Consider the following 25,420-nt stretch of genomic DNA (forward strand, 5'->3'; position numbering starts at 1 on the left):
CTCCTCTGGCCATGGGATTCTTCAGAAGAGAATACTGGAGTGGGCTGCCATGCCCTCCTCCAGGGACCAGTTAAGGGGATACTCACTGTATTTCTTCAATCATAGCTAGGATGACCATACATCCCATTCATCAAGATCTGCCTAAGACTGTTTCAACACCAGCATCTCTTTTCTCTCTCAAAATTGCCCCAACTTGAATGATAAACTATATACAGTCACCCTAATTACAGCAGATATAACGCAGTCACACCAAGAGGTGACAGGTAAGGTCTATGTTTAGGACTCCCACTGTAGTTCCTACGGGCCCCTGAAAACCATTGCAAATAAAAAAAAAACAACATTAGCAGAAATAATAAGTTTTCTATGTAGAACTAAGGCCCCTTCTAATCAGTCTGCTGTTCCCAGGTCCCTCCTGAATAAAAACACTGGTGCTAATGCACACAGATATTCTCTCATTCAGAGAACATTACAAACCCACAAAATATTCCAGCCTTAATCAACACTTGGGAACTCTATCATAAGCACGTGCATATACACATAAATCACGGAGCTAGGAATCTAAACCACGACATTGTGTCATCAACCTAAAATTCTGTGTGGCCTGAGATAAAACATTCAGCCTTTCTGAGCAGGTTTTCACTTCTGCTAATCTGGAACATGTCTGTCTCCTCCACTTCCACGGAGAGACCACATCACCAAGCACTGTGATGTGCTCGGAGTGCTTTTGTAAAAGCAATGGAGTGCCATCCTTGAAAGCCTGTTAACTGATTGGGAAAGAAGGCTGAGCTGAAATTGCACAAAAAAGCAAAACCTCTACAAGGTGACAGGTGGATTTTTCTCCTCTTCTTTCCTTCTCAGGTTTTTTATTCAAATGTGTTACCAGGGGTGTGTGTAACAGGGTGAAAAGGGTCATCGTAACGGTGAAACGCTGGCCCACTTAGTGCTAAGGAATTTTGTTGTTATAATTCTTAACCAGGGTCATGGACTCCAAGATTTATAGTTTAGTGTCAAGGGATCTATGAAGCCCCCAAATGCTAAATAAATAAAGTGAGTGAGCAGAAATACTGCACATGACCACATTTTTCTTTGGTAAGTCAATAATGGCCAGTATAGAGGAAAGGACACTCAAAAACAGAGGACAAATTTCAGTGCTAATTCAGCTACAGACTTGTATTGTTACCTTGGATAAGTCACTTTAATCTCTGTGTGCCTGTTTCCTTATCTTTCCAAAGGAAATACTTGCCTTATCCATTCAAGAGGTGGTATTGAGGACAAGAGGAGAAAATACTGATGAAAGCCTCACTCTGCAACAGTCAAAGATTGTCATTTTTATCTCTTTTAAAATCACCATTAGATGCTGAGAGGAATTCTGTCTGGAGATGGTTCCTGTTTATTTAGAAAGGAAATGCAAAAAAACAAGGAAAAGCAAATAAAGATTCACATAATTAAAGTTCACCTTCACCTCCACTCTCTGGTCTCTGGATGTGCTGAGCCAAAGCACGCTGGGGAGGTGTAAAGACCACAAGTTCAGCTTCTGCCCAGCTCAGGCTGCTCGGTGACCAGTGTTTCACACTGATAAATGCCTCCCAAATCGCAGAGCACAAAGTGAGAGTTCACAAGGTTAGGCGCATTAATTAGCAGGATTCATTTGGATTCTGTATTCATCAAATGTAACAAGCAGCCATTCAATATTTGCCTGTTTGCACTACACTAAGGTCTTTAATTCAAAGATCCAGACAGAAAAACAAAATAAAACCCAAGAAAGTAAACTAAAATAAACCTATCACCATCAGAATGTGCCTCAAAGTAAATTAAGCAGCTTTAAACCACAGCAAAAGGGTCTGCATAGGCCCACAGCAGAGACAGTATGAGTAATAAATGTGCAGGCTACAGAAGTGGGTCCCACTGCAAAAGAAAGGAAAAATAAAGTAGTTCTAAGCAAAGACTGGAGAAGGCAATGGCACCCCACTCCAGTACTCTTGCCTGGAAAATCCCATGAACGGAGGAGCCTGGCGGGCTGCAGTCCATGGGGTCACTGAGTCGGACAGACTGAGCGACTCCACTTTCACTTTTCACTTTCATGCCCTGGAGAAGGAAATGGCAACCCACTCCAGTACTCTTGCCTGGAGAATCCCAGGGACGGGCGAGCCTGGTGGGCTGCCGTCTGTGGGGTCGCACAGAGTCGGACACGACTGATGCGACTTAGCATAGCAAGCAGAGACTACTTTTTGGGCTTTAACAAATTCCTCTTAATTCCTTCTGCTTAATCCCTTATTGATCTGTAATCCCCACAGGAAGATATATTATACAGTACCTTTTCAGATTCTTTTAAACTTCGTAAGTCTGTTCCCCATACTTAACTTCAATTAGTTTTACCTTCCTATATCTAAAATAAGCCTATATCCAAAATAAACAACATTTATAAAATATTTGCGTTAGTATACAAAAGTAGATTCAGAGACTGACCACGATCCCTTATGTTTTAAAGGTCCTAGGTAGAAAGTACAGGGTGAAATAGAAAATGTCACTAATTTCAAAGCAGTCCAGAGGATTGTAGTTTTTTACTTTGGCTGCAAAAATCACCTGGAGGAATTTCTAAATACCTGAATGGCTAAGGCCAATCTTAGACTCACTTAATCAGAATCTCTGGGGCCTAGATCTCCAGGCAATGGTACTTTTCTGTTATATGGCCAGGATATAGAACTGCTATCTAAGGACATGAATTTCACAGCTTACAGAAGCTCTAGGGCAAATCTAAACCAGAAAGAAAAAGGGAAGACCTTCTACATTATCTTTAGGTCTGGGGTAAATGACCATCTCTTTCACCAAAAGCTCCCATAGGAATGACCTTCAGTGCCAACAGGGATCCCACTGGGAGATGAACACAGAGAGGAAAAGTACTTTCTCTCCCCTCCTTTTCGCCATACCCTACCTGGACCAGTCTGATGCCAACTCAACATCAAAAATGCAAGAACCGAGCCAATACTTCCAAATCTGGGAGGCCCTCAAATAGTGACTGCTGATTATGGCGCCATCCTGGTTTTTAAGCTCAGCTTCAGGGGTTTTGATGAGATTTAATTAAGTTCTAGGAAGGGGAACTAGGTCAACTCCCTGGTCTAGCATTCTGATAATGCACATCCCTTAATGTGCATTATTGGACAAGTCTAATAATGGTGGCTTTTTTGGACAACCCTATAAGGAATAGTGGATAGGCATTCAAAGATACAAATGATGGCTAGAAATTCAGAGATATTTCTAGGAGCTACCCTTTTAAATCTCCTGAAGAGTATCAATATCTCCAAAGAGCAGAAGGTAAATTCCAGAGGCTAGGTGTCTTACATCATTTCTCTGAGGCAGCCTAACCTGTTCTACCCTAACTCTGTCAGCTTCACCAGATCCGAAAAGCACACGGACAGGGAAGGCATTTTACACCCTTGCCTAAACCATACTGAGGATGTCTTGGCGGGAGACAGTTTTGCTCTAACCCACAAATGGGGCCTGGGCTTTTTCCAATCATCCTCCCTATCTAACAAAGAAAGGCAGCAGAAACTTCCCTGATTAAAACAATAAGGCTGAATTCCCTCAGGGACAAGAATGGAATTTTCTTGTTGCTGATTACTGCAGGGACTCCAAAAATCTGTGCAGGCAGGGGCTAAGTGGCTGGGAATAAACAGACAAGTCCAACACAAAATTATGAGACATCAAGAAAATGTGGTTAAAAAATTATCATGTAGCTTGTAGAAGAAAAAACAAAAGCAATTACAACTGTGCTTGAGTGACTTTCCCCCATAATATCCACAATTTCAATAATGTGATTACAATACCTTTAGGGTTAAGAAATGTTTTATATATCGCTAATGTAAATTCATTGCTGAAACTAACCAAATCACTCTCCAAAATAAACAATTCCAGGAAATGCTCTCTATCATGTAGCATTCTTAGATAAAACACATACACACCACATCTGAGTTATAAACAACTTATACCAACCTGGCTCTCCCGTGTTGGGAATCCATGATAACCTGGGGTCAGAGGCTCATTCTGAGACAAAGAAAAGAAAAGAATACCATAAGACAAAAGACAGTGTTAAGAATCATCAGAATCATCCAAAATGATCAGACATAAATTCCTGCAGTAGTTCCTAAGGTGTTCCATTGCTCTACTCCACTCTATCTATATACCTCTCTGAGTTCAGCATGCAGGATAGCAAAAAAAACAGAAACAAATAAAAAGCAGTATTTGCTTAGGAGCACTATCCATAAAGCACTATGTTCCTCCTCGTCCAGCTAAATGTTTGCTTCTCAGTGCCTCTCCAACAGAGCACTCCAGGGATTTGAAGCAGATCAACTCCTAACTTCACACTATGGGACTCCAGCATGTCTGGCCCCCGAACTCCAAAAGCCAGTAGCACTCCTGAACACTGGACAATGAAAAACCTTCACATATTTCCAAAAGTACCCTCGTTGGGAAGGGGACAGCATCACCCCTACTGAGAACTGCCTCTTGACCTGGACAAGTTTTGTCCCTTCCCTCTATCAATCTGCTTTCCTTCAGTTTTGCCCCTGTTCCAGACTTCCTCTACCATCCTACATCCTATGGACTCAAGTGACTCCTAATATGTATATGTGTTAAATTTATTAGGTTATTTGCACAATTTACTTTCCACATTATTTATAATTTAATTCATCTTTTTGTAAAGGTGTATCATACTGAGTAGATCTTCCCAGGTGGCGCCAGTGGTAAAGAACCTGCCTGCCAATGCAGGAGACATAAGACACATGGGTTCAGTCCCTGGGTCAGGAAGAACCCCTCGAGGAGGGCATGGCAACCCACTCCAGTATTCTTGCCTGGAGAATCCCATGGACAGAAGAGCCTGGTGGACTACAGTCCATGGGATCGTGAAGAGTTGTACGCAACTGAAGTGACTTAGCATGCACACACACATGTCATACTGAGTGTCTGATCTTCACATTAACCATTAAATCAAGATCCTTGAGGGCTAGAATAGTAACCACTAGAAGCTATGCAAACCCTAACTTAGTATAATATAAGGTCATACAATATGAGCACTCAATAAATGGCTTACTTGACTCATTCAGTCATTCAGTTTACATACATTGAATATCTAATATTTTGAAAGAACTGTTTAGATGACTGACAGAGTAAGAAAGATGAATAAAACAAGACCCCTCCCTCCAAGGGAACTTTAAAATGGGAGGAGACACACATGCACACAAAGATGTAAATGAGAAAATACTGTTTTTGTAGTTTTTTCAAGGTGCTCAATACAGCTACCTGAAAGGTATTCATCCTCTTCATTTGTATTTCCACTCCTACTAGCAGAAGATAAGTTAAGAAGAATTTTCATTGATAAGGACCTTCTTTTATGACAGAGAGTGAACCTTCCATCTAATGGTACATCTGCTTTGATTTTATCTACATCTTTGATCATCAAAAGTCCACACTCCTTTCAAAAAACATGAGAGCAAGGTGTCAACTTAAGCTCCCTGCATAGACCCCATGTCTTGTTCATTATGATTTCCCCACAGTCAAGCACAGTGTCTAACACATGCTGGACATTCAAAAGAATATGTAAATAAATAAATGAGGTTCAATAATCAGAAATTATTAGGCATCCGTTGGAGCATAGAAAAAGCAAGAAAATTCCAGAAAAACATCTACTTCTGCTTCACTAACCACGTTAAAGGCTCTGACTGTGTGGATCACAACAAACTGTGGAAAATTCTTAAAGAGATGGGAATACCAGACCACCTGACCTGCCTCTTGAGAAACTTGTATGCAGGTCAGGAAGCAACAGTTAGAACTGGACATAGAACAACAAACTGGTTCAAAATCAGGAAAGGAGTATGTCAAGGCTGCATACTGTCACCCTGCTAATTTAACTTATATGCAGAGTATATCATGTGAAATGCAGGGCTGGATGAAGCACAAGCTGGAATCAAGATTGCCAGGAGAAATATCAATAACCTCAGATATGCAGATGACACCACCCTTACGACAGAAAGAGAAGCGGAACTAAAGAGCCTCTTGATGAAGATGAAAGAAGAGAGTGAAAAAGCTGGCTTAAAACTCAACATTCAAAAAACAAAGATCATGGCATCCAGTCCCATCACTTTATGGCAAATAGAGGGGGAAACAGTGGAAACAGTGACAGACATTATTTTCTTGGGCCCCAAAATCACTGCAGATGGTGACTGCAGCCACAAAATTAAAAGACACTCACTCCTTGGAAGAAAAGCTATGGTAAACCTGGACAGCGTATTAAAAAGCAGAGAAATTACTTTGCCCACAAAGGTCCTTATAGTCAAAAGCTATGGTTTTTCCAGTAGCCATGTATGAATGTGAGAGTTGGACCATAAAGAAAGCTAAATGCTGAAGAATTGATGCTTTTGAGCTGTGGTGCTGGAGAAGACTCTTGATGGCATCACAGACTCAATGGACTTGAGTTTGAATAAGCTCCAGGAGTTGGTGATGGACAGGGAAGCCTGGCGTGCTGCAGTCCATGGGGTCACAATGAGCCGGGCACAACTGAATGACTGAACTGAACTGGACTTCAAGGAGATCAAACCAGTCAATCCTAAAGGAAATCAATCCTGAATATTCATTAGAAGGACCGATGCTGAAGCTGAAACTCCAATACTTTGGCCACCTGATGTGAAGAGCTGACTCATTAGAAAAGACCCTGATGCTGGGAAAGATTGAGGGCAGGAGGAGAAGGGGACGACAGAGGATGAGATGGTTGGATGGCATCACTGACTCGATGGACATGAGTTTCAGCAAGCTCCAGGACATGATGAATAACAGGGAACCCTGGCGTGCTGCAGTCCAGGGGGATCACAAAGAGTCAGACATGACTGAGCGACTGAACAAGTTAAGCATTCAGTTGCTGATTCATAGACAATTCAAGTTCTCTTTTTTTATTCCTAAGTCTCTATTTTGGACATTTATAAACTGTCTTCCCAAATAGAGTACACCAAAGATAATTGTCTTTAAAAGTGATAGGTGCCAAAACAAAAACAACTGATAGGTGCCAAAATGATCATGAGAAAGAACAAAGTTGAAGGGCTCACATTACAAAGCTACAGTAATCAAGACAGTGTAATACTTTTAAGAACAGACATACAGACCAATGAGGTACAACTGCTGCTGCTGCTGCTGCTAAGTCGCTTCAGTCGTGTCCGACTCTGTGCGACCCCATGGACGGCAGTTCACCAGGCTCCGCCGTCCCTAGGATTCTCCAGGCAAGAATACTGGAGTGGGTTGTCATTTCCTTCTCCAGTGCATGAAAGGGAAAAGTGAAAGTGAAGTCTCTCAGTCGTGTCCGACTCTTAGCAACCCCATGGACTGTAGCCTACCAGGCTCCTCTGTCCATGGGATTTTCCAGGCAAGAGTACTGGAGTAGGGTGCCATTGCCTTCTCCAATGAGGTACAACTAAGAGTCCAGAAATAAACCCTTGCAGTTATGATCAACTGAGTTTTAAAACGTGTGCCAAGAAAAACAATGGAAGAAAGAATAGCCTTTTCAACAAATGGTACTGGAACACCTGGATATCTCGTGTTGAAGAACAATGCTGGAACTCTGTCTTACACCATATAAAAATTAACTCAAGACAGATCATAGACCTAAAATCATACAACACTTAGAAGAAAACAAAGGAAATCTTCGTGACCTTTGATTAAGTAATGGTTTCTTCGATATAACTACAAAAACACAAGTGACAAAGGAAAAACAGATTAAATGAACTTCACCAAAACTTAAAACTTAAGTACTTCAAAGGACACCATCATTTTGGGGGATCTAATACACACACAGTGATTACAGTTAACAAGACTGTATGATATACTTGAACTTTGCTAAGAGAATAGGCTGTAAATGTTCTCACCACATAGACATACACAAAGATAATTATGTGACATGATGCAGGTGTTAGTTACAGCTATGGTATTAATCATTTTGCAATATACAAGTGTATCAAACCAACAAATTGTACACATTAAACTTACACAATGTTAATGCCAATTATGTCTCAATACAGCTGGGGAGGAAAAGATACCATCAAGTTAGACAACAGAATGGGAGAAAATATTTGCAAATCCTTTGTCCAACAAGGGACTTGTATTCAGAACATAAAAGAACTCTTAGACAAATAATCCAAATTTTTAAATGGGCAAAAGTTGTGAATAGGAAGTTCTCCAAAGAGGATATACAAATGACCAATAAGCACATGAAAAGATATTCAACACTGTTGGTCATTAGGAAAATGCACATCAAAACCATAATGAGAAAACACAGCCACTAGGATGGCTACAGTCAAACAGTCAGACAATAACAAGTATTATCAATGATATGGAGAAACTAGAACCTCACACATTGCTGTTAGGAATGCAAAATGGTGCAGGCACTTTGGAAACAGTTCAGAAATCCCTCAAAATGTTAAAAAAAAAAAAAAAAAGTGACCATGTGATCCAGCAATTCCACACTAGGTGTAACCAAGAAAACTGAAAACAAACATCCATAGAAAGCTTTGTACAAATATGTACATAGCAGAGTTATTTCATAATAGCCAAAAAGCAGAAATAATCCAAATGTCCATCAACTGATGAATGGAGAGGCAAAGTGTTGTATATGTATAACTGAGTATTATTTAGCAATAAAAAAGGAATGAAGTATTGATAAAACAAAGATGAACTTTAAAATCATCATGCTAAGTGAAAAAAATCAGAGACAAAAGCCACAAATTATAATTTCATTTATAGGAGATATTCAGAATGGTCAAATCCATAGAGAAAGAAAGAAGATCAGTAGTCTAGGGACTAAAGGGAGTGACTGCTAATGGGTACTGTGTTTTACTTCTGGTGACGAAAATGTTCTGCAATTAGTGATGGATTCACAACTCTGATTTTGCTGAAAACCCCAAAACACTAAACACCACTAAAAACACTTTAAAAGGGTGAGATTTATGGTCTGTGAATTATAGGTTAATAAACTTCTTATTTAAAAATAATAATAATAGGCAATGTTGGCTGGCTATTCTCACACTAATTTTTACAGGGGAGACACCTGTAGCTTTGTTGCTGTTACTTAGTTGCTCAGTCATGTCCAACTCCTTTGTGACCCCATGATTAGGTTCCTCTGTCCATGGGGATTCTCCAGGCAAGAATACTGGAGTGGGTTGCCATTTCCATCTCCAGGGGATCTTTTCAACCCAGCAGTCAAACCCAGATCTCTTGCGTTGGCAGGCAAGTTCTTTAGCACTGAGTCACCTGGGAAGCCCACCTGCAGCTTGGACCAGAACAAAAAGAACAGGACTCCTTCCAAAATCCCCAAGAGCCTTGTTTGTTCTGGAGTCCATGCATTTACTGCAACACCATTCCCTCCAGATTTTAACAATGCTAATGATAAAGATGATGATACTGAGCAATCTATCAGGCATGGTTTTAGGATGATGGGGAGAGAGGGAAGAGAAAGTGGCAAAGAGAAGAATAAAGCACAGATCAGTTCAGTTCAGTTCAGTCACTCAGTTGTGTCCGACTCTGCGACCCCATGAATCGCAGCACGCCAGGCCTCCCTGTCCATCACCAACTCCCGGAGTCCACCCAAACCCATGTCCATCGAGTCGGTGATGCCATCCAACCATCTCATCCTCTGTCGTCCCCTTCTCAGCCTGCCCTCAATCTTTCCCAGCATCAGGGTCTTTTCCAATGAGTCAGCTCTTCACATCAGGCGGCCAAAGTATTGGAGTTTCAGCTTCAACATCAGTCCTTCCAATGAACATCCAGGACTGATCTCCTTTAGGATGGACTGGTTGGATCTCCTTGCAGTCCAAGGGACTCTCAAGAGTCTTCTCCAACACCACAGTTCAAAAGCATCAATTCTTCAGCGCTCAGCTTTCTTTATACTCCAACTCTCACATCCATACATGACCGCTGGAAAAACCATAGCCTTGACTAGACAGACCTTTGTTGGCAAAGTAATGTCTCTGCTTTTTAATATGCTAAGTTGGTCATAACTTTCCTTCCAAGGAGTAAGCGTCTTTTAATTTTATGGCTGCAATCACCATCTGCAGTGATTTTGGAGCCCAGAAAAATAAAGTCAGCCACTGTTTCCACTGTTTCCCCATCGATTTGCCATGAAGTGATGGGACCGGATGCCATGATCTTCGTTTGTTGAATGTTGAGTTTTAAGCCAACTTTTTCACTCTCCTCTTTCACTTTCATCAAGAGGCTCTTTAGCTCCTCTTCGCTTTCTGCTGTAAGGGTGGTGTCATCTGCATATCTGAGATTATTGATATTTCTCCCGGCAATCTTGATTCCAGCTTGTGCTTCCTTCAGCCCAGCGTTTCTCATGATGTACTCTGCATATAAGTTAAATAAGCAGGGTGACAATATACAGCCTTGATGTACTCCTTTTCCTATTTGGAACCAGTCTGTTGTTCCATGTCCAGTTCTAATTGTTGCTTCCTGACCTGCATACAAGTTTCTCAAGAGGCAGTTCAGGTGGTCTGGTATTCCCATCTCTCAAAGAATTTTACACAGTTTACTGTGATCCACACAGTCAAAGGCTTTGGCAATAGTCAATGAAGCAGAAATAGATGTTTTTTCTGGAACTCTCTTGCTTTTTCGATGATCCAGCAGATGTTGGCAATTTGATCTTTGGTCCTCTGCCTTTTCTAAAACCATCTTGAACATCTGGAAGTTCACGGTTCATGTACTGCTGAAGCCTGGCTTGGAGAATTTTAAGCATTACTTTACTAGCATGTGAGATAAGTGCAACCGTGCGGTAGTTTGAGCATTCTTTGGCATTGCCTATCTTTGGGATTGGAATGAAAACTGACCTTTTCCAGCCCTGTGGCCACTGCTGAGTTTTCCAAATTTGCTGGCATATTGAGTGCAGCACTTTCACAGCATCATCTTTCAGGATTTGAAATAGCTCAACTGGAATTCCATCACCATAGCTTTTTGTAATTTCATATCTCTGATTTCTTTTTCTACTCTAGAGAATCACTTGAACTTGTGTTCAAAGCAGCATGTTGGACCATAACAAAAAGAAAAAGGATCCTTCCAAAATCCCCAAGAGCCTTGTTTGTTCTGGAGTCTATACATCTACTAAACACCATTTCTTATAGACTTTAACAATGCAACTGCAAAGGTTTTTTAATTCAGTGCTGTTTGCAACACTGAAAAACTAAAAAGAACCTCAATTATCGGGAAATAGTGTTATCAACTATTGTATTGTTTCAACATCCTCTGTTGAACTCTGTAAGCTTTTTAAAAGGTAAAAAAATCTCAACAAACTATCTCAAGTCATACTAAATGACAGCAAAACAGTCAGTGTGCTATTCCTTTAAATCACAATACAAAAGAGGTATTTCTATGGGCTTCCCTGATAGCTCAGACGGTGAAGAATCTGCCTGCAAAGCAGGAGACTGGGACTCAGTCCCTGGGTCAGGAAGATCCCCTGGAGAAGGGAATGACAGCAAAACAAATCAGTATGCTATTCCTTTAAATCACAATTCAAAAGAGGTATTTCTACATGAATATAAAATCATAAATAACTGCACAGAGAAGATCTAGAAGGATATACAACAAAGTTCTAACAGTGGTTCCCTCTAGGGAGAAGAGTAAGATTTGTGGAAGGTTGACAGGGCTTGCTCTATGGGAATTATCTGAATATACAACATGCAAAATTCATCTATTAAGAACCAAAATAGTCACTATTACCAGTGTTTCATAATGGTTTATACAAACAGGTATTGTGTGCAGAAACACCTTCATATAATCTTATTTAGTCCTCACAATGCAGAAAATGGGTTTCATAACCCTCATTTTACAGATGACAAAACTGAATTTCAGAATGATTAAGTGGTTTGCTGAAGGCCAAACAGGTAATGATAGTGGTCGAGCTGCCTTCACATTCAGGTCTATACCTAGTACTCTATTACCTCATGACAACCTGTACAAACCAGTACTGGTCCTGGGAGAGATTGATATAATTGTGTAAAAACGTGCAGATCTGCGTTTTTTAATCAGAGTAAAAATAATTGCTGAAATGTATTATTTTAAAATTTTTTTATTTCATATTGGAGTACAGTTGACTAACAATGTTGTGTTAGTTTCAGGTGTATGGCAAAGTGATTGAGTTATACATTAATAACAAATTTAAAGCGGAGATGAAATTACATGGAACAGATGGGACAGAAATCAGATGTGTTTAAACTCCAAAGAGGAAAGGCTTTAGCAGCTGTATTGCCATAAGCAAGAGTTATTGACCTAGTAAGACTGGAAGACTTAGAAAATGACTGCCAAGACATAGAAGCTGCTCAAAAAAAAAAAGAACATGTAAGAAATAAAATACCAACCATAAGAATTTTACTACAGGTCAACAATTAAATCTGTTTAGAAGCTTCTGATTAATTAATATATGTAACTGACAAATAGAGTAATTGTGATGGATCGTGCATGTACAACGAACACTGAAAGAAGTGAAGAAAAATATTACCTGATTTTTATATTCTTCACTGGCTGCTTAGAAGCTCCCACTGCATCTATGTTTGAAGAATCCACTTAAGCAGAAGCATTCTTCATTTATTCAGTAAAAGTGGATTTAACAACTGCTTTATGACAAGTACAGTGCTGGTATCCCTGCCCTTGAGGAGCTCTAAGTCATAATAATAACAAGATAATGTGATTGATAACACAACTAACATCTATAAAAAGAACTACAGGACTCCATAAGATCTTCTGGAAACGTGTGTACTGGAGTGGGGAGTGGGCAGTGAGTGGGTAATAGCCTCTAATCTCATATCGGAGGACAGGATCTCCACACTGTCAAGGACTGACGAATGCTGAAAAGACACAGTGGATTTTAAAACAACTCTTCTAAATGCATTCTGAAAATCATCAACATCATTTCTAAATGATTAGAAACATACAAAGGGCCAATATATTTGTGCATTCCAAATTAAAATCACCTAGAATACTGCACCTAGGAGGTACAATAGGGCAGCCTACTTAAGCATGTTTTTTAAAAGAGAGGCACTAAGAGGACTTAATAACACTGAAGATCAAAAAAGTCCTGCTTTCCATACAGAAATACAGTAGTGATATAACATACTAGCTATAAATCCTAAGCAACCATCAAAAAAACTCTGAGGAGTCTAAGGAAGACACAACTCTGCCGGCCTCCCCTGGTTTCACCCACTTAACAGGCCATGTGTTCAGCAGCCAGAGATTTATCACAAGAGTATTTTTTTACTGGCTTCTATCAGTGATGAAGGTTGTCTAGGAACAGGAGCACAAAACTGAAAATGTACAAGAAAGCTACATTAAGCAATTAGAAAAAAAAAATTTAACCCACCTTACTGTCTTTCTTTTGTATCTAACAATATCAAACCCACTTCACAAAATGGAAGAGGAAGAAAAATACTGAGACTGGAACAAAAGAAGTTCTCGCCATCAGGCAATTTGGGAAGAGAAAAGGAAAACGAAGCAAAGGAAAGTAAGAATGAAGCTGTCCTCTAACAAACAAGCCTGGTCAATGGTACTAAGTTTTTCATTGACTTACTTACTCTCAGTTGAAAATTAATTTCATATTACCTTACATACATTTAACAATGGAAGGAAAAATTGATTTAGACCATATTGGCTAGGGAAGAAAAGCAAATCAAGTTTCACAGGGTATTTCAATACCTTCGTTTTGCAGCCCAAGTTACTTGAAGCAGTAAGCCTATTTTTGAACGGGGACATGGAAGAGAACACCACAGGAACTGAAGAGGCAGCTAAGTTCCACATGTTATCACGTACAAAAACCAACCCTAGCAACAAGTACTTCTGAGTCAGGAAGAGACTGCTTAACAACCACAGATCATCATTCTGCGTCCAAACCATACAAGGCTCAAGGTACCCAAAGATAAGAGGACTTATAAGGGATACGAACCTGGTGGTATCTAATAACACAGTCCCAACAGAAAGTGCAATAGGTAACTGGCAAACTAAACTTTCACACTACTATATGCTGTGCTGTGCTTAGTCGCTCAGTCATGTCTAACTCTTTGCAACCCCATGGACTGTAGTCCACCAGACTCCTCTGCCTATGGTGATTCTCCAGGCAAGAATACTGGAGTGTGTTGCCATTTCCTTCTGCACGGGATCTTCCCAACCTAGGGATCGAACCCAGGTCTCCCGTACTACAAGAGGATTCTTTACCATCTGAGCCACCAGGGAAGCCCATAATAAAACAAAACATAAAGTAATTCATCCCACCTCCCCAACAAGAAAACTTAAAGCCAATACCTCTTTGCTACATTCACCACTTCCACCCCAAATATCCCATTTTTTTTTAAGAGCCAGTTCATTTTGGGGGTGCTTTATCTCAGCCCTAGGGCTGGTTGCTATTATAATTTTATAATATTAATTTATATTAAAATTAATTTTATATTAATGATATATTATCATCTATCGATCACATTATTACAGTATATCTGTTACATCTGTTATTCCTTAGAGTTCGCTCTACTCGTTACAAGCCAATCCCTTATTACTTTGATCTGCTGTTACAGTAAATAATTCTTTATGTTAAATTCCTTGTTTAAATTACTTATAGTCTCTTTGTCCTGATTGGACCCAGACTGGTACAGATGAGCTGAAACAAAATGCTAATAGCCACTGATTTCACACAGGACAGTCATTATGTTTCATATTCTCTATACATTATCACTCTGTATTCTCACTAAAACTCTATAATATATCTCTCAACAGTAAGAAAACAGGCTTAGAAAATGAAGCAATTTGTTTATGATAATGCAAATCCAGGTTGGTCTGACACTCCAGTCCCTGCTGGTTCCCTACTATAACATTTATTTTTCTTCACAGAACCTAGCAACACTTTTTAAAGAACTAAACATCTATGTCCTGGAGAAGAATGAACAAAGCAGTTCTGCCTGCTATACTTAGAAAGGGCAGCTTCCAAGGTTGGCCTTGACTGGTGCCTGGAAACTTATTAGATTTCAGGAGGGTTCTATTCCCAGAACCAGTTAAGAGTGGCTCACTGTGCCTAAATTGTGCAAACCATATGGTTGATGCTGAACACTGCTTTCCCTCTGGGAGTCAAGAATCCGAGCACATGCTAAGCAGAGGGTGCCTAAGTGTACAACCCTTCCCAGCCATGCCCCAGAAAGAAAAATTCCCCCACTAAGGCTCTAATGAGCTTCCCCGGTAGACAACATTGCCACCACTGGCTGAAGCAGAGAAGCACACCCCGTGTGACTCCACTGAGAGGAAAGCTGGATGGAATCTGATTTCTTCTGCACTTCACCACCATGCACTTTTTCCCTTGGTGATTTTGTTTTGTATCCTCACTTCTATAAATCATGGCCATGAGTATATCTAGACACTGAATTCTGTAAATCCTAGCGAATCAGTGGAGCTGGGGTAGTCTTGAGGACCTCCTAATACAGCCTGTGACATGCCAAGTATTTTATTAAATGCAGAGGACACAAAGATGAATGGGGCCTTTGCCCTGAAGGAATTTTACAGTCTATTTAAATTTCCCTTCTTTCACTTCTCTGATCTTCACTTCTCAGTCTGTTCACCACTTAAAATAGATTAGATACATTTCCTTGAGCTAAATCTCATTCTTGCTACTGAAATGATGCTAAATATTTAATAAGTCCATCAGGCAAAATCTGAGATACAAAGCTCTAATAAACTCGAAGGCCACACATATTTTCTTTTTTACTTTCCCCATCGTATTGTGTTCCTCATTAAAAATAAATTGACAAACCCTTGTACACTGCTGGTAGAAATATAAAATGGTGCAGCTGCTACAGAAAATTGTTTGGCAGCTCTTCAAAAAGTTAAACATAGAACTACCACATGGCCCAGTAATTCCACTTAGGTATATTCCCCAAAGAATTAAAAACAAGTACTCATGCAAGCACTTGTACACACTATGCAAAAGAGCTGAAAGGGGGAAATAACATAAATGTCCATCAATGAACAAATAAATTATTGTATATACATACAAAAGAATATTATTTGGCTATAAAAAGGAATGAAGTGCTGAGATATGCTATAACATGAATGAACCTTGAAAATATGATGGTATATGAAAGATGCCAGACACAAAAGGTCAGTTCAGTTCAGTTCAGTTCAGTCGCTCAGTCGTGTCCGACTCTTTGCGACCCCATGACTCGCAGCACGCCAGGCCTCTCTGTCCATCACCAACTCCCGGAGTCTACCCAAACCCATGTCCATCGAGTCGGTGATGCCATCCAACCATCTCATCCTCTGTCGTCCCCTTCTCCTCCTGCCCCCAATCCTACCCAGCATTAGGGTCTTTTCCAATGAGTCAACACTTCGCATGAGGTGCCCAAAGTATTGGAGTTTCAGCTTCAACATCAGACCTTCCAATGAACACCCAGGATTGATCTCTTTTAGGATGGATTGATTGGATCTCCTTGCAGTCCAAGGGACTCTCAAGAGTCTTCTCCAACACCACAGTTCAAAAGCATCAATTCTTCAGCGCTCAGCTTTCTTCACCATCCAACTCTCACATCCATACATGACCACTGGAAAAACCATAGCCTTGACTAGACGTACTTTTGTTGGCAAAGTAATGTCTCTGCTTTTAAATATGCTATCTAGGTTGGCCATAACCTTCCTTTCAAGGAGTAAGCGTCTTTTAATTTCCTGGCTGCAGTCACCATCAGCAGTGATTTTGGAGCCCAAAAAAATAAAGTCTGACACTGTTTCCACTGTTTCCCCATCTATTTCCCATGAAGTGATGGGACCAGATGCCATGATCTTAGTTTTCTGAACGTTGAGCTTTAAGCCAACTTTTTCACTCTCCTCTTTCACCTTCATCAAGAGGCTCTTCAGTTCTTCTTCACTTTCTGCCATAAGGGTGGTGTCATCCGCATATCTGAGGTTATTGATAATTCTCCCGGCAATCTTGATTCCAGCTTGTGTTTCTTCCAGCCCAGCGTTTCTCATGATGTACTCTGCATGTAAGTTAAATAAGCAGGGTGACAATATACAGCCTTGACGTACTCCTTTTCCTATTTGGAACCAGTCTGTTGTATTATGCAACTCCATTAATATGAAATATCAAGAATAAGCAAATTTCTAGAGGCAGAAAGCAGATTGGTGGTTTCCAGAGACTGGAAGGAAGGGGAAAGTGACTGCTTAACAGGTGTGGGGTTGTTTTGGGGTGATAAAAATGTTTGGAACTAGAAGGGGTGGTGGCTGTACCATATGTGAATGTACTAAAGAAAACCAAACGGTTCACTTTTAAAAGGTTAATTTACATGTTATATGAATCTCATCTCAAAAAAAATTTTTGCAAAGCACTACAGTATATAATATGGCGATAATGATGCTATTTGCATGGGTACTTGTAGCTTGAAAAAAAAAATCAACAGTGACTACAATAGACATAGATTCAAAACTGTGTTCTATCTCCATATACACCCTAGAAAACTATCTGAAAACTCAAGGTGGTTCTAGGATATGATACAGTAGAGTATGTATAACTGATGCAGTAGGGTATGTATAAATTTTCTTCTAAAACCCATAGAAAATAAAATTATAACATTACTATACAGTATAGTTATTATAACTATATTATAATTATGAAATAATATTATATATTACTTTGAATAGCATGCATGCACAAATATAATCAATATTTTAAAGACATTTGCCTATTTCATCAACATCCCTAAAAATTTACATATTTTGGTAGGCTGGTCTTTTCAATGGAAAAACAATTTAAAGCCTTATATTCAGGGTTTCCTCATATTCAGGCATTTACAGCACATATACATAACTTATTTTTTCTCTTAAGTCTAGAAGGATGTATCCCAAAATGTTTAGTGATCATATGTCTTGGTGTTGAGGCGGGTTTATAGAGTGGTATATGTATTTTTTTCTTTTCCCTATCTGTATTTTCTAATTTTTCAACAATGAATACATATTATTTTCACTCAAAACCATCAAAAAATAGGCCTTTTTATTTGAACCAATAGGTTCACTGATGGTGTCTCAGATGGTGAAGAATCTGCCTGCAAGGCAGGAGATCCGGGTTTGATCCCTGGGGAGGGGAAGATTCCCTGGAGAAAGGAATGGCAACCCACTCTAGTATTCTTGCCTGGAGAATCCCATGGACAGAGAAGCCTGGTGGGGTACAGTCCATGGGGTCGCAAAGAGTCGGACACAACTGAGCAGCTAACACTTTCAAGGATTCTGTAAAAATTAAATGAGATAATACACATAAAGCCTTTAACACAGTACTCAGAATGTTATAAGTATGCAACAAACATTAGGTAAAATGGATATTATCAGGTTTCTGTTTTTGAAAGTATTCCTCAGGAAACATCTTTCATTACCTACAGCAAAAGCATTTACCTTACTCCAGGCCTGGGTCACCTGAATCAAGCCTAAATAACTGTAACAGTTTCTTAGCTAGTCCAGCAGCCTTAATCCACCTCTTCCCAGTTTTCTCACCACGGCCAGGGTTAATTTGACAAAACCACTCACAGCACTCCCATACTAACGGCTCTCCACTGCTTACATGATCAAGTTCCAAACACTCTAAAATGTGGCCTCACCTGTTCATTTCTTTTTTCTCCCTATTTATTTATTCCCTCAACAAACATTTACTGAGGGACATTCACGTGTCTGGCACTATGGTAGAAACAGAAAGACAAATAAGTTACTGATTCTTTTCTCGAGGAACTCGTAGTCACTAGTCAGAGAGACAGGCATGTAAACAAGCACAACATGAATCATGCAATAAAATGTAAATATTAGGCCCAGAGGGAACAAGTGTACAAGGTTGACGATGGAATGAGAAAATCATGAAGAAATCACAAAGAAGGGACATCACAGGAGGCAAGATCTGGATGGGTTTGAAGATCTAAACTTTACTCAAATGACTTCACACCTAAGGGTGTTCTCCCACATCAACTCAACTCAAGTAAAATCGAGCAAAGTCCTCCTTGCCTTCACAATGCAATTCCTATCTGGCTCAGTATACTTTCAAACTGAGTCAAGACCCATTCATGATTGATTTAAGAGATCTCAATCATTATTATAAAAACAAAAGTTAAAGCAGCAGTTCTCAAACTTTTGGGTCTTTGAATCTCTTTATACTCTTAAAAATTACAAGAGATTCCAGAGAACTTTTGTTTATGGGAGTTAATAAAGATTAGTATTTGCCTATTAGAATCTAAAACTGTAGTTTTAAAACTATTTGTTAATTCATTTTAAAATATCAGTAATAAACCACTATGCTAACATGAAAGTTTTTACAAAAATCAACTGTATTTTGATACAGTCACTATGGAGAACAGTATGGAGATTCCTTAAAAAACTAGGAATAAAACTAACATATGACCCAACTCAGCTGGAAAAGAATCCATCTGCAATGCAGGAGACCTGGGTTCGATCCCTGTGTTGGGGAAGATCCCCTGGAGAATTACATGGACTATAGTCCATGCAGCCGAAAAGAGTCGGACATAACTGAGTGACTTTCACTTCACTTCACTTCACGACCCAACAAACCCACTCCTGGGCATTTAAACCCTGAGGAAACCATAATTGAAAAAGACACATCTACCCCAATGTTACTGCAGCACGATTTACAATAGCTAGGATACGAAAGCAATCTAGATGTCTATCAACAGATGAATGGATAAAAAAGTTGTGGTACATATATACAATGAAATAGTATTCAGCTATAAAAAGGAACACATTTGAGTCAGTTCTAATGAGGTGGATGAACCCAGAGCCTATTATACAGAGTGAAATAAGTGAGAAAGAGAAAAACAAATATCATATATTAACACATATATATGGAATCTAGAAAAGATGGTAGCAGGGCAGCAATGGTGACGCAGACATAAAGAACAGACTTGTGGACACAGTTGGGGACGGAGAGGGTGGGACAACATATACAATGTATATTGAAATATATACATTACCATATGGAAAATAGATAGCCAGTGCTATGTGACAATCTACAGGGGTGGGAGGGAGGTCCAAGAGGGAGAGGACATATGTATACCTATGGCTGATTCATGTAGATATATGGCAGAAACCAAAACAATATTGCAAAGCAATTAGCCTCCGATTAAAAATAAATTTAAAGGAAAGAAACATACAAAAAAATGTACTGAGAACAGTGCTACTGTCATACATTTTTCTGAAAATATCTTTCACAGCCAACTTAATAGAAGATGGCTAAGATACCTGCTTCGCTTTCAATCTGTTGTGATATTTTATTTTGATGAAAGAATATGAAGAAAATTTGGCCTCCTACAGATACGTGTTTGTAAAAAGTAGGAGTACTTTCACATATCTATGGATATTCTTCCTTAATATAATATCAAAACTTGCAAAGTGACAGTTCCTTAAAAGTTACTTGCAGTGTGGCAATGCATATCAGTGAATTTTTCATAAAATCCATTGGCGTGTCCTGTATTTTGAACAATTTTTTTACCTATCATGATTATGTAACATCATGCATTGCTCATTTATAAAATACTGGTTCACTAAATTATAAAGATCTTCTCAATATTGACACATTTCATTATATGACAGCAATGAAACTGGCTTCTTCCCCCCTCTCCTTTAAGTGCAAGACTGTGGTGGTGGAAAAAAAATAATGACTACTAACCAGTACAGTTTGGTGCCAGTGCCTTGACTCACACTAGGATAACCCATCATTGCTTATACATCAGTGCAAATGTCAACATAGTAGGAAAGGCAAAGAACATCTTAATGTTATGAAGAGTTTTGACCTTGAAGACCTCCTAAAAGGTTCTGGTGCACCTTGCAGGGCAGGGGATGGGGGGGGGGGAGCTGTCCATGGACACTTTTTAAGATCAGTATACTGGACTACAATAGAATTTTTCAACAGAAAGAATCAAGTACCTCATGTTTTAATAATAAAGTGAAGTCGCTCAGTCGTGTCCGACTCTTTGCAACCGCATGGACGGTAGCCTACCAGGCTCTGCCGTCCATGGGCTTTTCCAGGCAAGAATATTGGAGTGGGCTGCCATTTCCTTCTCCAGGGGATCTTCCCAATCCAGGGATCGAACCCGGGTGTCCTGCATTGCAGACAGACACTTTATCGTCTGAGCCACCAGGGAATAAGGGTAAGAATTATTCCATGAAATGTGTTTTGGTCACATATATAAACACCTAACTATACTAGCCTGTCATGTAAAATGGATCTCTTATCATGGGTCAAGGTCAAAATCCCACGGTCAAACAACTCTTGTGTTGTGATATTCAGTTGAAACTGCTATTTTGCTGAACTGAAGACTTAAAATCAAACAAACAAACAAACAAAAATCCCTCTAAATTAGCCTCAAGAGTATAAAGGAAATATATCCCCAAAGGATAACTCTGCAGCATTCCAAAATTCCTTTGAGACAGGCTAATCCTTTAGCCCAAAAGGTCAACACAGACATAATAAATTGTATTTTAACTGGCATACAATACCTATTTCAATTTCACTTTTATAATCATTTCATCACTCACATTACTATTCAACATGATTCAGCTCTGTTGCTATTAGCTGAGTGACTTAGGGCAAATTACTCAACCTCGCTGATCTATTATGCCTACACCTTGTAGGGAAGTTAAGATTAGGCATAATATATACAAAGCACCGTACCACCCTCTAGAGGAAAGCTATTATAACAATTTTTATTATATACTTTGAGTTCACAATCCTCCCTTACCTCTCAGTCCCCTAAGATATGCATGGCTGAGTGACAATGGGTCTGTTTCCTACTCTCGCTGTTGCTTCCAATGCCCTACTGTCTACAACTGACAATCCTCTGACCCAAACTCTGCCCCATCTACTTCTGGTGTCCCCAGAGCAAGTCCCCAAACTTCCTCTTATCCTATAAATTTCCTGGTCAGAAAGAAGATAATGCTCATTACAATTCAAAGATCTTCTGATAAATGCCATGTCAATTCTTGCTTGGAACTAGCCTAAAAGACTTCAAATGAAATCATCTGAATTTGTGGTGGTTTTTTTTTTAAAACAGCAATTTTTTAAAAGAGCACACAAACTTCAATTCCTAAAACATATGGTCAATTACTATGAATTCATGAAAGGGCTGTCTCTATCAGATCTCATCACACCTTAATTCTTGAACAAGCTCTACTCCATTATTTCATGGTCTAGGTGTTATTTCCATGATCAGCTGAGGACACTGAGATTCAGAGAGGATGAATGACAAGATCAAGGCCAAACAGCTAATAAGTGGTGGGCCAGAGGCACAAGTATAACTCTATTCTTTCCATTACTCGGTGATTTAGTCCAGAAAAGTGTTTATTTCCAGGTTAGGCAACAGGGAAGGGAAGTGCAAGCTCAAACTGGCTTAGCCTGACTGTTTCTCTTCTACCAATGAGAGTAACAGAGATAATCCAATTTCGGGGGGAGGAGGGGGCTTCCCAGGTGGCGCAGTGGTAAAGAATCTACCTGCCAATGCAGGAGATACAAGAGACGCAGGTTTGATCCTTGGGTTGGGAAGATTCCTTGGAGTAGGAAATGGCAAACCACTCCAGTATTCTTGCTTGGAAAATTCCATCAACAGATGAGCCTGGGGAGCAATAGTCCATGGGGTCACAAAAAGTAGAATATGACTGAGAAGAAGCATGAGCACAATCTATCTTTTAACTTGGAGTTATCACCTCATTGGTAGAAGAAAATCAGTGTTTCTTAAATTTTAACATGCATACAGGTCACTGCAGGGTATTCTGTTAAAAATGCAGATTTTGATTCAGTGGATTTGGTGGGGTACCTGAGACTGTATTTCTAGTAAAATCTCAGGAAATGATGACACGTCTAGTGCTGGGGCCATACTCAAAGCAGATTAAACGCAGTGGTTCTCAAACCTGGCTGCTCTTCACAATCATCTGGGAATCACTGAACAATTACAGATTCCCAAGGCCCTCCCTCCTGGACGTTCAGAGGTGTCTGAAATCATCTACTTCATAATTTGTAATTCAAAGAAATGTATAATTATTAATGACAAAAGCCAAAGCAAGCACTGATTGAGCATATACTAAATGTTTAAGTGTTTCTCGTATTAGTTTACTTACCCTCAGCACCACACTGTAAGGTTGGTACTCATAGCACTACCACCCCTGTTTCAGACATAAGGAAACCAATGCACCATGAGACTGCTACCTGTCCAAGGTCAGTGATTGAGTACTGCAGACCTAAGTCAATCTGGCTCCTCAATCTGTGCCCTCAGACACACCACAGAACACTCTTCTTCCTCATATGCTGTCATCAATCATGTAGCCACTGCTAAATTACATAATCTACGAGTTTTTGATCTGAAAATGAAAATGCCTTCAGAAACTAAACCTATGACTTTAAATATCCTTAACTGGGACAAAAGCTCATCATTTGAACACAGATTTGATTTTTTGACAACCCCAAATCAGGAAAAGCCAATTCAAAGAAAGCCAGCATCTGATCAAGCTGGGTATTCTTTTTAAATAAAAAATGCAGTGTCAGATATTAAAAATGTTTTCCTCATCACTCATCTCTGAAGCTGATTCCAAAGGAGAGTTTTTTATGTTTTGCGCAGTGGTTATATCACCACAGTCAAAGTAACTATTTTGAAGGACAATATTCACCTGGATGCACAGATTCAGTTGTATTTGTTTTTTAGAATATTTGGCCCCTCAGTCATTCCAAAAGAAACACATCTGCCCTTCAGCATCAGTACAGACACGCACGCGTATGTTCAGAATGACTATCCTGAAGCATGTAGTTTTCTGCTCCAAAAGCAGTGGTTTTTCTTCCAGATTTTTAAAAAATAAACACTGTGCTTTATTTATACACACCCATTCATAGAAAAATAAATACAACAATCAAGCATTAATAATAAAGCACTGAACTGCATGCAGCACCATAAAAGGCATCCTACAAAGGCAACTATAGATCCAAAATAGGTGCACAAATACCCTCACATACAAGGGATAAAAGCACACACAAATACTACAGGGAACAGAACTCTAAAAAGGTATTATATTTCTACATCCAGATTAGCTCCTTTGTTACATGACTATATTCTTTCAACAAAGAAAATATTCTGCAAATTCAGAATGATTTACAGATTTTTAAAAAGCAGGCATTAACGCAGATCAGCACGATTCCACACAACCAACCTCTCTGCTTGAAATGGACTCCCCACACCTTAGTGAAGCCACAATTCCCTTGCACAAACTCCCATCCACCACCCCCCACGCACACCCAACTCCCCACCAACCTCACAGGGGTTCCTGGGCTGGTCCATGGAATCTGATGACATCACTCTCTCTTCCTTCCTGGAATTCTAAACCCTGCTGCTCTCCCCTTGCACACAGCTACCATCTCCATGGCAACCTCACCTCCTCCTGCTTCCCTATTGGCTTCATGGAGCAGGATACACAAAAAGGTTTTCCGTTCTCCCCTCACCACCCGCCCCCAAAAAATGATGCTTTCAACAGGAACCTGTGCTAAATTTAGCTACTTGGGATTCAGAGTCCTATGACTAAGAAAACACAGAGAAATATCCTCCTTCCTGCATTCCACCCTCCTCCTTCCAACCCCACCCCAAAGTGGCTGCTTCACCCCCTCCTCTCTGGCCCCCAACCCAAAGCAAGTAATGGTATCTGCTAAGCATTAAAAACATCTGGACCATCCCACATATAAGGCTGGCACAGAGAAAATTCTCACAGCCTCCTCTTCTTGCAAAAGAACAAAAATAAAACTACACATAGGTCAAAAAACCAGTTAGGACATGTCACAGACTGAGGTATCAGTCTTCTGCTGTTTCCTTCCATCCCAAGCCAAGGATCCCAAACTCTGTGCCTAGAGGCAGAATTCCTAAGTCTCTATCCACTTAGAAGACCAATTTTCTTCCTATTTGCTTGATATTATTTCCTCCAGCAGAGGGAAAACAGGAGGAGGAAAAGAGGAGAGAAATGAAGTTGAAAGACTGCACACTTCAGGGACCAAACATGCTAATCCTAGAACCACAAATCCTGGGTCAAATTTTCCATCCCAGAGACTGACCTGCTATGTAAACTGAAGCAAGTTCTGACATCCCTCACTTCAAAAGAAGCTCCCACACAGGGATGTTATAAGAACTACTGACAAAATTAATGTAAAGTAGTTTAAGTCCCTGGGCCAAAGGGACTGAACAGAGAGTAAGCTGACATCTCAGTAGTAGTGAAATTCTTGTGGACATTAATGGAAATCAATGATCCACAAAGGAAGAACATGCCAACTTCTAAAAAATTATCGTTTCATAATCACAGATACAGCACAAAGTACACATAATTTCTTGAATCACAGAAAGCTCCCCCAAAGGTCTCTACTTCT

General features: G+C 39.8%; 1 protein-coding gene across 31 annotated transcripts in view; it reads right to left on the reverse strand.

Annotated features, from left to right (window-relative positions):
- Positions 1-25,420, reverse strand: part of RBFOX2 (RNA binding fox-1 homolog 2) — a 289,290-nt gene that overhangs the window by 201,015 nt on the left and 62,855 nt on the right. For 17 of the 31 annotated variants that reach the window (XR_014083844.1, XM_081597014.1, XM_081597021.1 and 14 more), the window contains exon 2: positions 3,991-4,041. The exons of 2 other annotated variants lie outside the window; for them this stretch is intronic. Coding sequence is in view for 28 of the 29 variants with exons in the window: in XM_081597014.1 (XP_081453140.1) it covers positions 3,991-4,041 (51 nt within the window). In the remaining variant the exon portion in view is untranslated. Of the gene's footprint in view, positions 1-1,243; positions 1,387-3,986; positions 4,042-24,323; positions 24,408-25,420 lie in introns of those variants that run through there. 12 more of the 31 variants (XM_081597034.1, XM_081597035.1, XM_081597037.1 and 9 more) reach the window with 6 other exon arrangements.

Source organism: Giraffa tippelskirchi, chromosome 4 (genome assembly GCF_054371585.1).
Source record: "Giraffa tippelskirchi isolate mGirTip1 chromosome 4, T2T-mGirTip1v1.2.pri, whole genome shotgun sequence".
NCBI classification, from domain to species: domain Eukaryota; kingdom Metazoa; phylum Chordata; class Mammalia; order Artiodactyla; family Giraffidae; genus Giraffa; species Giraffa tippelskirchi.